Source organism: Rhinolophus sinicus, chromosome X, assembly GCF_036562045.2.
Source record: "Rhinolophus sinicus isolate RSC01 chromosome X, ASM3656204v1, whole genome shotgun sequence".
NCBI classification, from domain to species: domain Eukaryota; kingdom Metazoa; phylum Chordata; class Mammalia; order Chiroptera; family Rhinolophidae; genus Rhinolophus; species Rhinolophus sinicus.
In genome coordinates, this window is record NC_133768.1 from 35776992 (window position 1) to 35795873 (window position 18882).

General features: G+C 39.5%; 1 protein-coding gene across 1 annotated transcript in view; it reads left to right on the plus strand.

Moving 5' to 3' along the window:
* LOC109438127 (amine oxidase [flavin-containing] A) overlaps positions 1 to 18882 on the plus strand; it is a 59374-nt gene that overhangs the window by 32782 nt on the left and 7710 nt on the right. Inside the window, exons 4-10 of the mRNA XM_019717753.2 lie at positions 1087 to 1191; positions 1957 to 2048; positions 6644 to 6785; positions 9456 to 9605; positions 9899 to 10058; positions 10939 to 11035; positions 14969 to 15022. Coding sequence (XP_019573312.2) covers positions 1087 to 1191; positions 1957 to 2048; positions 6644 to 6785; positions 9456 to 9605; positions 9899 to 10058; positions 10939 to 11035; positions 14969 to 15022 — 800 coding nt within the window. The remainder of the gene's footprint in view (positions 1 to 1086; positions 1192 to 1956; positions 2049 to 6643; positions 6786 to 9455; positions 9606 to 9898; positions 10059 to 10938; positions 11036 to 14968; positions 15023 to 18882) is intronic.

The following is an 18882-nucleotide window of genomic DNA, read 5'->3' on the forward strand; positions in this document are numbered from 1 at the left end:
ACCCCTGGATTTGCATAGCACAGCGCCTGTCACACAACTGAAATGAAGTAAATGGTGGCTAATAATCAGCTCTCTCTGTGTTAGAGGTCTTGGTACCAAGCAATAGAAACCAACTCAGGCTAACAAAAGATTTACTGAAAGGGTATCAGGGCCCACAAAATTGATGAGAGACTGGAGGGCCACACTTGAGAACAGGCAGAGACCAGGGGAGCTCTTGCAAGTTGGAGGCAAGAACCATAACCATGATCTTTATAGCACAAAGCACCTGCTCAGCATGCTGCCATGGGGAAAGACAACGAAGAGTCAACCTTCTTCTGTCCCTGGGTGACCTATTCCTGGGTCTGAGTCCTCTGAGTGTGTGATTGGCCAAGCTCAAATCACAGGCTCACAGCCTGGCTGCACCAGGAGCCAGAGGGGAGACAAAGTATCTAGCCTATTACCTGCTGTAATGGGAGATGGTAAAAACACATCTATCTGCAGAGGAGGAGAGGCAGTTTCCCAAGAAGAAACCAAGGTACTACTAGGAAAGGGGAATGGATGCTGGGCAACCAAAAATGGCAAATACTCATTATACCATTTTTCATATATTTTGATTCTTGACTTTGGGTACGGTCTGTCATCTAGCCAGTCTGTGTTTAGCCTGTGTGAACTTTAAAACACAGTCTGAGGTATTGTGCTTTGTTATTCCAGTCCTCTATGTGGGCCAAAGATAGTCATCATCTTGCTCTCATGTGAGTAGGAACATCCTTCAAAGAGGTTAATTAGGAATTCAGGAGTTGAGAATATTGTAGCATTAGACACTAGGATGAGCTATGTTTATATATTTTTTCTACATAAGCAGAATAAGTTCAAATCTATTATGTCCTATAAATTAAAAGCAGGTAACAGATACCAGGGAAGTTTTGCCAATTTTTATTGAAATTTTGGGCCTGTATAGGTAAAATACATTGACTACATCAAAGGGGATACTTTTAACACAGTAGAGAATCCTGTTACTTTGAAAATTGCTCTTAGGTTGGTTGGTTTGGGATTTTTTTTAGAATGCCATCCTAATTTAAGGCATTATCCTTTATTTCTATGTTATAGGGGAGAACTTACCCATTTCGAGGTGCCTTCCCTCCAGTATGGAACCCCATTGCATATCTGGATTACAACAATCTCTGGCGGACAATGGATAATATGGGAAAGGAGGTAAAGTGTGTTCAGCTTGCACATGACCTGTTTCTGAAATAACAATAGCAGCTGTTTACTAACCTTCCACAGTGCAGGGAACAGTGTTCCGGACAATGCTGCATATCATTTCCAATGCACCCAACAACTCTGCCAAATTGGTAGTATTTCTGCTTTACAAATGAAGAAAACGAGTGCCAAGAGGTTATGTGATTTCCCTAAGACCACACATCAGGGGAACCAGGATTCAAACTCACATCTGTCTGATACTAATGCCTGTGTGCTTTCCAATCTATACCAATGAGAAATTATGTCATGTGTTTTTGCCAGGTCCCCTACTTATAGTTGTCTTACCCATATGAGATGCCACTTTAGCAGTAAAGGAAAGAAAGATTCGTTTCTACCAAGGTTTGTAATTTAGCCTCAGACTCTATAACATCGCTTTCTCAGACTCAAATTGATGACTTAAAATGGGTGTTTGCTTTCAGTAATAATAATAATGATCATCATCATCAAAAATTATTGATTTAGATCTCCATATTACATATTTATATGCATTTATATGTTGCTGCTATTATTAGTATTATTATTACAACAGCATTGAGACATAGAATCCAAAGAACTATCCATATCCACCTCACCACTATCTATACATTGAATTGTATGCCAATCACACATTCCAACATGGACAGAAAGACCCGTTTTCAGAGGTTCTTCTTAGGGCATCTTGGCAGGGCAGTCGGCAGTGACCATCACACCTGGATATGGACTCTTCTTTCTCTGCAGATTCCAGCTGATGCACCATGGGATGCCCCACATGCTGAAGAATGGGACCGGATGACAATGAAAGATCTCATTGATAAAATCTGCTGGACAAAGTAATCTTGACTATTTAAAATTTACTTTTTATCTTCCCTTCTGATCCTTTCTATCCTATCTTGAACTGTAAATTTCTTTTCTTTATAAGTTATAGGAAAAACGTTAAGAGGAAACCTAACGGTCTTTCAGTCAGTAGCAACTTTGTGGGCACTTTAAAGATTTCATACCAGGTTTGAACATAAAATTAATCTAAAACATAAGGAGAAAGTAGGTGAATGAAGTAGAACTTTTTCTAATGAAAGAGTCTTGCGATTTACAATAAAACAAGTAACTGTGTTTTCAGATTATATAGAGTTCAGCTACAGAAGCAGGTTGGAAAGATATTAAAGTAATTCTAAATACATATAAAAATATGAGACTGGAGGGACACTAGTTTACTTTAACAAAAAATATAAATAATACGTTTTCAGAGAGAATCTGTGTTATTAGCTGAGTTACTTACAGATCCTTCAGTCACTATTTTGGGGCTGCTATGTGAAGGCATTGTACTAACCACTGAGGAATTGTGGTGAATTTGTTAAACAAGGCCCATACCCTCAAGGAGTTTATATTCTTCTAGCAGGAGACTGGCATTACAGAAAAAAATATGTAATGCTAGGAGAGTGACTGTAACAGTGAACCTGAAATGTCAGAGAACAAAAGAGATATTCTTTAATGAAGCGATCTCTAAACAGAAACTAAAAAGTTGGAGCATCAACTAAAAATAAGCCACAGAGGGTGGGAGGAGACAAAGAAGGGTGGAAGGTCTGGGGGTATGGTATATTCCAGGAATGCTCCATAGTGGATAAGAATAAAAGAAAGATGGATGATTTTAGAAAACAGCATGTTCTGGGAATGAGTGACAGAGGATGGGGGGAGACAAGAAGGGTGCAAATGGTGTATTTTAGGAATGAGCCACAGTAGAAGGGGGGGCATGAGAGACGGATGGTGTGTGTGAATGGTATCTTCCAAGAATGAGCCACAGTGGATGGGGGAAGACAGAAAAGAAGAATGAGGGGATACTATCTTCCAGGAATGAGCTAGTGGATAGGGGTGGGGGACATAAGAAAACTAGATGGTGTGGGAGGATGGTATCGTCCGGGAGTGAGCCACAGTAGAAGGGAGGGACAAAAAATGGTTATATGAGGAGATGGTATCTTCGAAGAATGTACTAATGAATGGGATGGAGGACACAGGAAGACTGGATGGAGTGAGGGCAATGGTATCTTCCAGGAATGAAGCATAGTAGATGGGGGAGGACAGGAAAGATGGATAGTGTGGGGGAATACTATTTTCCAGGAATAAACCACAATCCATGGGGAGAGAAGAAAGCTAGATGCTGTAGGGGATGGTATATTCTAGGAATGAGACACAGTGGTTAGGGGGAAACATAAGAGATGGAATATGTGTTTAAATGGTGTTTGCAGCAATGAGCCACAGTGGGTGGGTCGAAATAGGAACAATAGATGGTGTAGGAGAATGGTATTTTCCAGTAATGAGCCAGTTGATGTGGAGGCAAGGAGTAGAGGGTGGATGCTATGGAGAGATGGTAACTTCCAGGAATGAGTCATAGTTGATGGAAGACATAAAAGATGGATGGTGTGTGCAGATGGTATCTTCTAGTAATGAGCCACAGTGGATTGGGAGAGACAAAAAGGTTATGTGAGGGGATGGTATTATCCAGCCATGTGCTACATTGACTTTGGGATGGGGAAACAGGACGGATAGATGATGGGTAGGGCAGATGATATCTTCTAGGATTGAGCAACATTGTATTGTGGGAGACAGGAAAGATGGATTGTGTGTTCAGATGGTATCTTCCAGGAATGAGGCATAGTGGATGAGGGGAGACAGGAACAATGGATAGTTGGGATAATGGTATCTTCCAGAAATGAGCAAGTTGATATGAGACAAGAGTTAGGGATGAATGGTGCGGAGGGATGGTGTCTTGCAGGAGTAGGAGTCAGCCACAGTGAATATAGGGAGCCTAAGAGATGGCTAGTGTGTGGGGATGGTATCTTCCAAGAGTGTGTCATAGCACGTTGGGGGAGACAGGAACAATGGTTGTTGTGGGGGCATGGTATCTTCCAGGAATGAGCCACAGGGTATGGGGACGTACAAAAGAGAATTTATGTGAGGGGATTGTATCATCCAGGAATGCTCTACAGTGACATGGGGAGGGGGAAGACAGAAATGATTGATGGTATGAGGGGATGGTATCTTCCAGGAATGAGCCACAGTGGTTAAGGGTAGACATAAGAGATGGAATATGTGTTTAGATGGTATTTGCAGCAGTGAACCACAGTGGATGGGTCAAGACAGGAAAAATGGATGGTGTGAGAGAATCCTATTTTTCAGAAATGAGCAAGTTGATACGGAGACAAGAAAAGTGGACAATGGATGGTATGAAGGGATGGGATCTTCTAGGAATGAATCATAGTGGATGGGGGGAAGACTTAAAAGATAGATATTGTGTGCAGATGGTATTTTCCAGGAATCAGCCACAGTCCATGGGGAGAGAGGGAGGCTAGATAGTAGAAGGGATGTTATCATCAAGGAATGAGCCACAGTGAATGGGAGGGACGAAAAGAGGTTTTGTGAGGAGATGGTATCTTCAAAGAATGTACTAATGAATGGGATGGAGGATATAGGAAGACTGGATGGAGTGAGGAGATGGTATTTTCCAGGAATGAGGGAATGGTATGTTCCAGGATTGAGTTAGTGGATATGGGGAGAGAGAGGAAGACTCGATAGTATGGGTGCATGATATCTTCCAGGAGTGAGCCACAGTGGATATAGAGAGCTATAAGAGATGGGTGGTGTGTGGGGATGGTATCTTCCAGTAATGAGCCACAGTGGATTGGGAGAGAAAAAAAAGTTATGTGAGGGAATGGTATCATCCAGCCATGTGCTACATTGACGGGGGGAGACAAGAAGGATAGATGATGGGTAGGGCAGATGATATTTTCTAGGATTGAGCAATATTGTATTGCGGGAGACAGGAAAGTTGGATGGTGTGTGCAGATGGTATCTTCCAGGAATGAGGCATAGTGGATGAGGGGAGACAGGAACAATGGATAGTTGGGATAATGATATCTTCCAGAAATGAGCAAGTTGATATGGAGACAAGATTGGAGGATGAATGGTGTGGAGGGATGGTGTCTTGCAGGAGTCAGCCACAGTGGATATTGGGAGCCTAAGAGATGGCTAGTGTGTGGGGATGGTATCTTCCAAGAGTGTGTCACAGTGGGTTGGGGGAGACAGAAATAATAGTTGTTGTGGGAGAATGGTATTTTCCAGGAATGATTCAGTTGATGGGCCAACAAGAAGAGTGGATGGTGTGAGAGGATGTCATCTTTCAGGAATGAGCCACTGTGAATGGGGGAGATAGGAAAGATGGGTGGTGTGTAGGGATGGTACTTTCTAGGAATGAGGCATAGTGGATGGGGGGGACAAGAAAGATGGATGGTGTAGGGGAATTGTATTTTCCAGGAATGAGCTGCTGCATGGTGAGGGAAACAGGAAGATTGGATGGTGTGGGTGATGGTAATTTTTAGGAATAAACCACAGTCCATGTGGATAGGTGAAGGGTAGGTGGTACAGGGAATGGTATCTTCCAGGAATGAGCCACAGTACTTGGGAGGTACAAAAAGAGAGTTTAGGTGAGGGAATGGTATCATCCAGGAATGCCCCACAGTGACTGTTGGGGGAGGGGGACGGTTGACAGAAGGGATTGATTGTGTGGGGGGATAGTATCTTCTAGGAATGAGCAGCAGTGGATGGGGCCAGACAGGAACAATGGACGGTATGTGCATATGGTATCTTCCATATAAACCACAGTGAACGGTCTGAGTTATCAACAGTGGATGGTTTGGGGGAAGTTATTTTCTAGGTAGAGAGAATAGGGAACAGCTCTTATAAAGCACATGACATTAGAAGATTAGCAATTTTGTTTCAATGTATGGATGGTATCCCTGGATCATATAGATGCCATGACAAAGTGATGTAATGGGATTTTGGAGAAGTGGTTGAGAAGCAGATGATGCAAGATAAATTTGGCCGTATTTATGACTTTTGTCTTTTACCATTAAGACCATTGAAGGATTTTACACAGAGTAGGTTTTTGTTTGTTTGTTTTGTTTTTGAGTTTTGGACTGTTTAATGTCTTCATTGACTATAATATAGAGAAACATCAAGAGGAAATATAGGATGACTAGGTAGGGATGACCATGAGGAGCTATGATTGTTGTAACCCAGGTGACGGGCAGTGGTAACCTCGACAAGGGTGGGGCAGTGGAGGTGGAGAATATAGGATGGTTATCCAAATTAATGGGAACAAATATCCTTAATTATCCCTGAGATTCACATTGACCCTTTAGACTGTACCAGGATTAGCATATTTGGAGATACCCCATAATTTTCTAAAAGCAAGAGGAAACTTTATTTTTCCCAAGAGTTAAAATATGCATTCCTTCAGAAATTGAGCTAGCTTATGGGTTTCTTTGAAAAGCCATAGAAATGTTTTCTACCCATACTAAATTGTGTTTTAAAAAGATGATGTCCTGTGAAGCATGTATGTGTTTTCCTCTGACATCTGCTCTTATTCTGTGACCAGGACTGCTAAGCAGTTTGCATCTCTCTTTGTGAATATCAATGTGACCTCTGAGCCCCACGAGGTGTCTGCCCTGTGGTTCTTGTGGTATGTGAAGCAGTGTGGTGGCACCACTCGGATATTCTCGATTACCAACGGGGGCCAGGTATGGAGGGTCCATTCTCAAATATAACTTCATTTGTGTTTTTTTGCCCTCACCCATATCAGCATCTTAATAATTGCTTCCATATTTTGAAACATGAATAATTAGCAGCTTGAAATGATCTCAAAAAACGTCTGAAAACAAAATTTCTCATTCCTGAAAATAAGTTCACAGCTAAAGAATAGTTCATTTTGAATTATTTCGATTTTGGAATTTCAGTTCTTTCCTTTTGGAGGTAGGTAAAATAAATCATTTATATAGGAGGAGCTAAATTACTGAAATGACTCATTTCCAAAAATTCCTAGTTCAGTTGCCCACGACCCCGATCCACGGTTTCTCTTTCAGTGGTTTCAGTTACCTGTGGTCAATCATGGTCATAAAATATTAAATGGAAAAGTCTAGAAATAACCAATTTATAAGTTTAAATTGTGTACCATTCTGAGAAGTGAGATGAAATCTCGTACCCTCCCGCTCTGTCCTTCCTGGGACATGAGTCGTCCTTTTGTCCAGTGTATCCACACTGTAGATGCTCCCTGCCCATGAGTCACTAAGAGCCATCAGTTATCAAATCAACTGTCACAGTATCGCAGTTCTTGTGTTCAAGTAAGTCTGTTTTACTTCAAATGGCACTATAGTAATGCTGGCAATTCAGATATGCCAAAGAGAAGCCATAAAGTGTATGTATAGGAGAAAACATAGTATATACAGAGGGTGCCAAAAAACTGTATACACATTTTAAGAAAGGAAAATATTAAAATTGTAATATTCAATATATACCGATAGCAAAAGATGAATACAAGTCACGTTTGACTTCTGCAATTACAAGAAGTACTCAAAGCAGTTACCATCAGCATAATTTTAATGCAATGTTTTCCCTTCTTAAAATGTGTATACAGTTTTTTGGCACCCTCTGTATAGGGTTGGTACTATCTGAAGTTTCAGGTATCCACTGGGCGTCTTGGAACATATCCCCTGCAGAGAAGGAGGTGCCTACTGTACTTGTAAAATTATTGTACTTAGTCATCCTCTGTTCCAGACGTAAGAATTTTTTGTCGCATTCTGTGTTTGTTATTCTTTTATGTTAACTGTTATAGAATGGAAGTGACTCTTCTTTCCTCTAATTCACATAGTAATTTATGCCCACTATTTCAATAGTAAATTTTACATTTTGGATTCCAAATTTTTGCTGCCAACTAGCATTTGCCCAGCTTCATATCACTAGGAGATCTCTATAAGTCCCCAAGTTGTTCTTGTGGCCCCAAGAGTTATTGCCCATTTGACCCTTAGCTTTAGCAAATGTAAGACAGTTACATTTTTTGTGTCTTTACTTATAGGCAGAAATTACACATTACTATTTTTAACCTTTATTTTACTTTCTGACGTATCTCGCTTCATATTTTGTGTTTATATTCCTCATTCAGAGGAGGCAAGATACTTCTAGCCAAACCCTACACGACCTTTTGGAAAGCACAGTTCAGATTATGGATTTCAAACAATTATCACAATATCTTTGTAAAGAACTTAGATTTATCCCTTAATAATTTAATTCAATCAATACTAGACATGGAGGGGTGGACAGTGAACAAGATGGAAATAGTCCATGGTCTTTCTACTATACTAAAATGCAAAGTAAGTCTTGGGAAACAGAAGTCAAATTATAAATTAAATGGTCCCAGTTTCTTGAGGAAAGACACATCATGAATGTAGGTCTGAACTAGTATGATAATATTTTTATAAAGAACTTTGGCGGTGTAATTAGAACAATAGCCAGTTATAAAAGCATAAAAAGTCACTGCATGACTGTCAAATGTTGGGCTGTGCCTCAGTCTACCTACATGTATTTCTAACCATTCAGAGAATCTTATGCAATGAACTGAATATATCCCCTGGTTCTGATGCAATGCATTGTATTAAGGGCTTACCTTCTTAGATTAAGCCAGGACCATTTCCATGGTGAATACATCAGATTGCAGTGGGACCGAGTGCTCATAGTCTTACATGGTTGCTCAAGGTAATTATTTAACAATGTCTGGAGGAACCTGCAGGTGCTTAGCTTTCACCCCTATGCCCCCTATTGAAACTTCCAGACATTTTTGTAAAAATTTACTCAATATCTGAGATTTAGATTCTTAGAACATCATTTGCTAATGACCAGATGATTTCTAAGAGCACCATGAGCCTATTCTCTTAGAGAACATTTTAATCTTCCTGGAAACCCATTGGCTGGAGCTTTAAGAAACCAAGCGGAGTTAGAAACTGAATCCCCATTTCAATACAACTAGAAACAAATAATTAATTTTAAAAAAAGCAAACCCCACATCCCCTGGGAGAGATGTACAGTACCTTCTGTTTCCCATGCACTTTGCTCTTAGGCGTTTAAAGCCCACAGATTGGTTATATTTGCATTCAGGCAAGGGCACACTGGTATAGGGGAACATTTCTTCTGATTCTGTCACTTTATAACCTAGTAATGCCTTATCTTTGCCAGAAACTGTGCAGAGCATGATGGTCAAGGTCTCTTGGTAGACTTTGCCTCTGTTCTAATGAGTTCTTCCAACAGTTAAGAGTGCAGAGAGTAGAGATATGGCCTGTGACTTTCCAATCAGTGGCAAATATGATATTTGTTCCTTGGGCTTTTATAATGTTTCCCTCCCTGCCTGCTGTCTCCTGTAGGAACGGAAGTTTGTAGGTGGATCTGGTCAAGTGAGCGAACGGATAATGAGCCTCCTCGGAGACAGAGTGAAGCTGAAGTGTCCTGTCACCTCTGTTGACCAGTCAGGTGACAAGATCATCATAGAGACATTGAATCATGAAGTTTATGAGGTAATTCAGTTTAGTCAAAAGGAGCATGTATTAAATAGGCCTAGTATCTTCTGCAGTTTCTAACCAAGTATAATCCAAGCAGTGGCATAATTAATGCTGGCATGTTTCCAACTCAGTCTTCCAAATTATGAGACTTGGTTGACCTGCCTTATTGTTTTGTTGCCTCACAGAGGCCTCATTTTGTATGTTGGTACTGCTCTGTGTCATTCAAAATGACAGATATGATGTTTCATGCCCTCTGCAAATGCAGTGACTCACGTTTGAGGTGGTATTTTGTGTTTGTTGTGTTTTAGTGCAGATACGTAATTTGTGCCATCCCTCCAACTTTGACGGCCAAGATCCACTTCAGACCCGAGCTGCCATCTGAGAGAAACCAGTTAATCCAGCGTCTTCCAATGGGTGCTATCATTAAATGCATGATGTATTACAAGGAGGCCTTTTGGAAGAAGAAGGGTAGGTTGCATTTACTCATGTTTAAATTGTATTAAGTGAAGGAACCACACTTTTTCTTTTAGGAACATTATACTAGACACTGAACAGAATAAAATATAAGTGCTTTCAAATTGGTAGTGAAAGGATCAGAAATTTCATTCTGTCTTGGTTGACCTCCTCATAGCCCCTGGCAACACAAAATGACCTCAAGAGCACTTGCTGACAATGAAAGGGAAGGAAGAGATCCCACCTGTTGCAGGGCCACCATTATCCTGGCTCCTGGCATATGTTCTGCTACTTACTCTTTATGAACAGAGTGAGACAAAGGGGCACCATGAAAAAGTACTGCTTTGAAGTCACACATTCCTGGGCTTCACTTGCTTACTAGCTGTGTGGCCTGTGGTGTGACACTTCACCTTTCTTAGCATCAGTCTCTTTGTGTCAAATGGTAAGTAACAATGAGACCTACTGCAGGAATATTGTGAGGATTAAATGAGGCAGGGTCTGGGCAGATATGGTGGCTATTGTTGATAAGCCTTTTGCTCATACTCAAAGTATTTCTTCTATGGGTTTATAGGGGTGATTTCTTCTAATATATCCTTCTCTTTCCCTATGTATTCCAGGACTTGAGGGCCATTTTACAATTTTAGCCATGCATTAGTCATACATGACGTTTATGTAAGGGTCATCGAGATGCATCATTTCCCATGTGTCTGGGTGAACAGATGTCTTGTATAGACAATGTATGTATCTATAGGAAATAGCTTCTAGGGTTGGGGCCAAGAATAATAGTTTAAGCTGCCTTCCTCTTAGCAAAATAGTTTTTTATATATGTATAATTTTCCACCTAAATCTCTACTGAAATCAGTCTCAATTTCCCATTGATTTTCTCCTGGTTAAGATTACTGTGGCTGTATGATCATTGAAGATGAGGAGGCCCCAATTTCAATAACCCTGGATGACACCAAGCCAGATGGGTCGCTGCCCGCCATCATGGGGTAAGTTAGAACTGGGAGTTTGTATTTTCCAGATTGTGTTGGTGTATTGGTGTGGATGCTGGCAGAGCATACTGTTTTGGAATCAAGCTCAAGCAATGATAAATAACCCTACAGAAATATATCATGGTTCCATGTATTAAAATATTAGTGTTTTGTATGTGACACAAAAGCACTGGGAAGCTTAGTAATCTTGACACCATTTTGAACTTGTGCCCATATATTTCTTTCCCCCATAAAAGTTATATATTAAGGGCAGCAAAAGAAGAAGCTAGACAGGCAATATGGTAGACAATCCCACCTAGAGGCAGAATGTCCATAATCATTCTGGAATAAGAACTGTTTTACCCTGTAAAACTTTCCAAAGTTAGGGTTTCTGGACTTTATCCTTTTCTCCATTCCAAATATCACTACATTGCAAATGTTAATATGTTAATTGTTACCCTGGGATATAAGATGGATGGCCAATTAGGAAGTGCAGTTGGAAGCAGAGCCAGGCCTCAAGTGGATGACACTTTTCCCAGTAGGTCACTTTGTGGCTGTCATTCACCAGGGATGGTCCAGGATGAGGTTCTGTGCCTGGAAAAGGTGAGCACTTTTCCTCTCCTCCTAATCTGGCACACAACTGCTCTTCCCTTGGAGGATTAGGGATCCAGAGAAGGATGCGGGACCCTCACAAAGGAATTGCTAAGGAGTGCTACAGCCTCCCAGTTGCTGTGCCTTTTAGCCCTCTTCAAATTTCAAATGTCACCCCAACAAATTTAATAATAAAAAAAAGCTATATGAACAAAAGGGCTATTTATTCTACTACACGGCAACAGAAGAGCACAGCTTCTATACCATTCAAGTGACTTTTAGAGCCCAGTGGTTCCCTTCTTCACTGCTGGGAGAGTTTAGCTCCTGCGCATTGCATCATTGAGGGGAAATTACAAAACCAAAAGGAGCAGACCTATGACCCAACAGACTTAGAAAACAGGCTGTGCTACCAGACTGCCAACAAAACATTTTATAACCACTTCTCTGGCTGTAAAATATGAGAAGCAGCACCAGCCTCCCTGAGAAGGGCAGGTGCTCACAACATAATCACCACAGGAACAATAAATCCGCTTCATCTCTAACCTCTCTGGGCAGGAAAGGGTACAGATTGTGCAGTTTGCCATCACCTTCTTTATGCCAAAGGAAAGCAGGAGACTGAAGTAGAGTTTTTAGGAGACTCATTCAAGACCAGTCCAACTGTGGATGGAAGAACACTGGTGTTCTTCTTGCCCTGAGAGTTAGATATTGTGGCACCTGCCCTTCTTGGCTTTCTTCAGCTTTTTAAACAAGAACATGTATGGTAGAAGCCTTCCAGATGGTAATGGGATTATTTAGGCAGTTTCTAAAAGGTGATATCCTCATCTGTTTTATCTGAACAATTGCCTCCACCCTGTTCTTGCCTTGAAACTATATTGCCTCCACCCTGTTCTTTGCTCTGGGCAAGGAAAGCCTTGAAGATAGGGATGTTAATTGCCCAGCACTGTTTGTGATAACTGTAACTAAGGTCTTTTGGAAACTAGAGAGGAGCTTGTACTTTAGAGCTGTGAAATGTTCCCAACCCAAAGCCAGCATGTTTGATTTCCTCAATAAAACACCAAGTGAACTTAAAGGATAGTTGTGCACAGTTAGACTTAGATCAAAGAGTTTATTTCATTCTTGACTTGAGATTTGGCAGAAATAGCCAACACTCACTGCCCTTTAGAAAAGGAACTATAAAAAGCATCCAAAATCTAGAAAGGTTTTCAGATAAAGAATTTACTTTCATCAGATACTGGTGAATTTCATTGAAATACTGCATGAGTCTAAGATGATTGATTCTTACATAAACATAAAATTTAACTAAAATCATTACTAGCATGTGATAACATAAGCAAAATTATGACTATATCCCATAAAGTTCAATAGTTCAAATTTTTTAAACAGTCCAGAACTTCCTCTGAAATACTATTCTCTGGAGTAGCACAAATATGTTTTGTATCTTTGCTTCCCAGAATGATTTCGAATAACAAGTCTAAAGGAATTGCCAATCAAATTGAGAAACAGTTTAATTTGGGGATGAGGGAGAGGATGGAATATCTGTTTTCATCTCCTGCATTTTCAGTCCTGGTCTACTTGTCTTTTTTGTCTAGAACAAAAGAAATACAATTTTTCAACTTTTTTAAATGAATAAATAATTTCATTGTCCCTTAGCTTATTTGGATTTTTGAAAGCTTTCTAATAATAGTTTACTGTAACTAAGGACTTATTGTCACAAATCAATTCTTTAAAATATACATGCTATTAGTAGTATCAGTATAATAAATAGAATCTATTTGATTAAAGGGAAGCAGACAGATTATAACTGAATTTTACTGAGTTACTAAATTTGGGAATTGTGCTAGGCCAATTTCCCAGGAAGCCAACTCAGAGATGGAGATTTGGGTGCAGGAGGTTCACTGGGAAGTGCTCTGGGGATCACTGCCTGTGGGTAAGGGAAAGAATCAGGATCAGGCAAAGGGAGAAGTTGGGCTCCAGTTTTGTCCCAATGGAGTCCTAAGCCATCCCATAGTGAACTCTCGAGCTGGGTGGTCCTTCCGAGGCACCTTGCACTGAGGCAAGAGGGTGGGCTTTGGTACCCACCGCACCCCCCCCAGCCAGTCATTGTGGGGAGAGTGGGGGATCTTGAGTCAGTCAGTTCTCAGCTGCAGAGTGAGATTGCTGGGGAAGGGTTCAGCTATGAGCTGAGGGTATGAGTGCTTGGTTCTGAAGAGGGATCAGGGTGGCCCATCATGGCATCCACTATAGGCACTTATTTATATTTGGTTTTTCAGCTTTTATCAAGCATAAAATGAATACCCTGGTAATGACTGTTGCCTGTGGCAGAAGGCAACAGTCATTACCAGGATACTCACTTAATCCAACATTAATTCATCTGACATTTGATTTCCTACTGTATGCCAAGAACTGTGCTAAACTTTGGGGGTAAAATATTGAGTAGGAGGTCACCTGTCACTTAGGAGCCCACAGCCTACCAGGGGTTTTGGACACAGAGGTAGACTGAAGACAGCATGGCATTTGCTCTAGTAAAGGGAAATAATGGGAGGGTGTGGGTGATTTTAATGCTGAGCAGGTGGAGTCAAGAACACTTCAAAAAGAGGCAACTCTTAAGATAAAGTTGCACAAAATGGATGGATCTTGAGATTATTATGCTAAGCGAAGTAAGTCACACAGAAAAAGTCAAGAACAGAACAGGAGTGGCCAGATGGCTCAGTTGGTTAGAGTGCAAGCTCTCAACCACAAGGTTGTCGGTTTAATTCCTCCATGGGATGGTGGGCTGCGCCCTCTACAACTAAAAATTGAAAACGACAACTGGACTTGGAGCTGAGCTGTGCCCTCCATAACTAGATTGAAGGACAATGACTTTGAGCTGATGGGCCCTGGAGAAACACACTGTTCCCCAGTGTTCCCCAGTAAAAATTTTAAGAAATATATATTGAAATGTAACATACAGAAAAGTGCATGTATCATAAGAGTAAAGTTGGATGCATTTTTTAAAAAAAGAAAAAGTCGAGAACCATATGATTTCACTAATATGTGAGATATAAAACTGAAAACAGCAAAGGAACAAGACAAACAAAGAAACAAAAACTCACAGACACAGACAATAGTTTAGTGGTTACCAGAGGGTAAGGGGGGAGGGGGGTGGGAGATGAGGGTAAAGGGGGATCAAATATATGGTGATGGAAGGAGAACTGACTCTGGGTGGTGAACACACAATGTGATATATATAGGTGGTGTATTATAGAAATGCACACTTAAAACCTATGTAATTTTACTAACCAGTTGTCACCTCAATAAATTTTAATTAAAAAAAAATAAACCACTGTCACCTAATCATTCAAATGTAACCTCTCTCTCCAGTTTCATCCTTGCTCGAAAAGCTATCCACCTTGCTAAACTCCATAAAGACGTAAGGTAAGAATTTACTTCTGAAACATATGTAACAGGTTAGCTTTATATTGTGCTTTTTGCACTAACAACAATATAATAGCTTTATGAAAAACACGGTAGTTCAATAATATTCTCAAAATCCCAAAAAATCAACCATTTTGTATTTTGCTACAGCCTTCTCGACTCAGTCCTTGTCTATGTGCATATATTAATTTAGTTTTACATATTTGTGATTATTTTACAGTGGTTGAGAGGTAGGGTTTTCATGTAAGATGGATGGATAAAAATCATGAAAGACATTATCTGTAAAAAAAAGCTTTAGAGATTGAGTCCCAATCACCTTGCAAGACCATTAGTCCTTTTCCAAGGTTCTCTGACATGTACTTTTTCTGAAAAGCAAATCCATACATTTGTGTTTCAACTTATGTATGTAAAAGTATTTCCCTTATATTTCCCTTATATCCTATATTCTAGGACACAGCTCTGATGTCCCCTTCTCCCAAGAGCTTCCTAGTATAAAACAGTTTCAGGACAATGACTTTTTTTCTCTTTCTCCTTTTCTTTCTTTCTTCCTTGTTGTATTTTTCTTGTTTTGTTTTGCCTTTGAATCATTTGTTCAAATAAAATCTTACCTGGAAGCAGTCATTTGGCTGTTGGGGGAGCTGCCTCTGGGAACTTCTCTGCTTCCCTTCTTTAGGGTAGCCCTAAATCCTTTGTTAGCTTTTGAAGAGAACTAATACACACCAATGTGTACTTCTCTCCACATTTAATTTAAAAATTAACAGCAACTCCACTAGCAGCCCTTGCTTTGAGAGTTATTTTGATGACCTTGGAAATCAGGGATAGACTATAGAAATTCCCACATTTGCACACAGATTTGTTTATTTGAGCTACCATGAGATTTGATGTCAGGAAGGGAACTATTTTTGTGTCTATCTACTCACACAGTAGAGGGAGAATTTAGGGTCCACTGACAGGAAATGATTTGGCCAAGGCTCCACAGCTAGCTTGTGACAAATTCAGTAATATCATCTAATGTATACTTTCTTTCATTACACCACACTAAGCTTGACATTTTCTTTTGGATTTTCTGCTTTCACTCTTTATTAATAGTAAACTAAATACCCGCCTGGATGTAGACATTTGGTTATGATTCCACATGGTGTTTGAAATTCTCAAAAATTTGTATAAGACAAAACCCTTAGAACTCTGAATATGTCATTGACTGGAGCAACAGTTCCCAGACCAGGCTGCATCAAAATCTCCCAAAGGATCTTTGATGTGGTGTGTGTGTGTGTGTGTGTGTGTGTGTGTGTGTGTGTGTGTGTGTGATAGAATATTATATAGCAATAAAAAAGAATGCAGTCCTGCCATTTGGGACAGACAACATGGATGGACCTAGAGGGTATTATGTTAAGTGAAATAAGCCAGAGAGAGAAAGACAAATATCATATAGTTTCACTTATATGTGGGATCCAAAAAAAGAAGAAGAAAAATAAGAGGAGGAGGAAGAAGAGGAGGGGGAGGAGGAGGAGGAGGAGGAGGAGGAGGAGGAGGAGGAGAAGAAGAAGAAGAAGAAGAGAAAGAAGAAACAAATGAATAAACAAAACAAAAACAGACTCAGAAATAGAGACCAAAAGGATGTTTGCTAGAGGGTAGGGAGTGGGAGGATGGGTGAAAAGGTGAAAAGGAAATATAGTCAATATTGTGATTAGTTTGCACATTAACAAATGATTACTACAATTAGTGGGGTAATCACATTGTAAGATATAAAAATGTCCAATCACTATACTGTACACCTGAAACTATTATAAGTAATGTAACATTGTATACGAACTATACTTAAATTTAAAAAGCAATGTTTGGAAAATGTATTTTTCTGAGGCTGGTAGATTATGATTTGGTAGGTTAGGAGTGGGGCCTGAGTATTTGTATTTTTTAATAAGCGTTTCAAATGATTATGATGAGCAGCCAGATTTAGAAACCAGTGGGTTAATTCAACTACAAGATGATTCATACAATGGCCTTTTGGGCCATCATTATTATATGTTCTATTATTTTTAGAGCCCAACTAGTCAGTCATTGCATTGCTCCAACATCCTTGTCTTACATAATTTTTCCAAGCAGTTTTAATTTTAATGAGAGGAAGGGAAGGGATGGGGAAGATAATTTCTTGAACTGTTTGCATGAACTCATCCTTGACTCATCTAATCATATGAAATGCAGTAAAGAATATTTCTTTTATTACTGATTTATCATTCATGAATAAAAAATTAGCTGTAACGTCGGTTGATTGGATTTTAGGTTTGCCTCTGTTTTAATAAAGATTTTATTACATGTCCCCAAAATAAGTTAAGCCTCATTGCCAATAGTTTTTTTGTTTTCTAATTGACTTAAAATGTTGGAATTATTCCTTGTAACACTCATGTGAAGTAGGTAAGAATCAGTCATCTATCTCATAGAGTGGGAAAGAGGATACCGTACAAACCTGAGGATGGATTTTGATTCAATAAATTTTTATTGAGCACTTGCAACAGGCAGGATGCTTAGGAGAGTTGAGCCTCAGGCCTACCATTAATTAGCTGAATGATGTTGAACAGTTCTATTGAGTGCACTGAACCTCAGCCTCCTCATCTCTGAAATGAGGGGCTTGGGTTAGACAGAGACAGACAGGAGGATAGTAGTTTTGAGATTTCCAGTTCTTCTTTTCCTTTATTATTATTGATCTGTAGTGTGAACAGCTTCTTGAAGGGAAACCAAACTATTCCTGTCTATACCGGAACTTACATAGCTACGTAAATGTTGTGTGACATCACCTCAGGAGTGGCATATGTCTCTCCCTTAAATTTTTCCATGGTAAAATGGTGGCAATAAGCAGTGTTTGTAATTCCACCTCCTCCTCCTGACTTAATACAGTATATCCACAAGATAGACGTTCTGAGAGTTATATAAATGGTGTAAACATGAGCATTCGGATAAATTTATAAGGTTACATTTTGTCCAACATTATTCAGGGAAATTGGGGACACGTTTTAAAAATGTTTTCTAATGTAATTGGCAATATTACATCATCTTTAAAATCTGTTTCTTTTATTACTAGTAAGTATAACCTTTTTCCTCCCTCCCATGCCCCCCATTTTGGCCATTTGTCTCTTCAGCTTTTAATGCTTGCCTTACAGATTTGAATTAAACCCTTTGCCACATTTTTCAGCAAATATTTTTCCTGTTGCTTGTTAGCCTATAACAAATATTTCAGAGCACTTTTTTTTTTTTTTGAAGAGATGTCAAAGATTTTATTTAGTTCATTAATTAATGAGTGCCTATAAAAGGTTAAAGCTGGTATACAGGAGAATCTGAGGAACAGGTGTAGAGTGAGATGTTGATATAGATATAGATATGCAGATACATTCAAGAATGTTGGAATGACTATTTACAGATGCAAAACTAGGGAAATAAAACAATCTTTGGAATACATTTTTCTATTATGCAGATATCAATTGTATCTCTACTGGAAAAAATCATTTCCATTTCAGTAGACAAGAATAATTTATATTACTATCAGTTTTCTACTGCTCACAGAGTTGTAAAATAGCCTCCTCAGAGGTAATCAAAGGCACAGACCTGATTCTATAAGCCCAGAGTGTCAGCTAGACAACCAACACAAAGAGATCTCTTTTATTTTGAACATTACAATCTAATTTATAGAAGCCTCCAGAAATACAGAAACATTACATCTTCACATACTGAGAGGTCAAGGCCTTTCTCAAGCATCGGCACACAAACATGTAGATAAATTGACAGGGAGAGCATATATATGTGTGTGTGTGTGTATATATATATGTGTGTGTGTGTGTGTATATATATATATATATATATATATATAT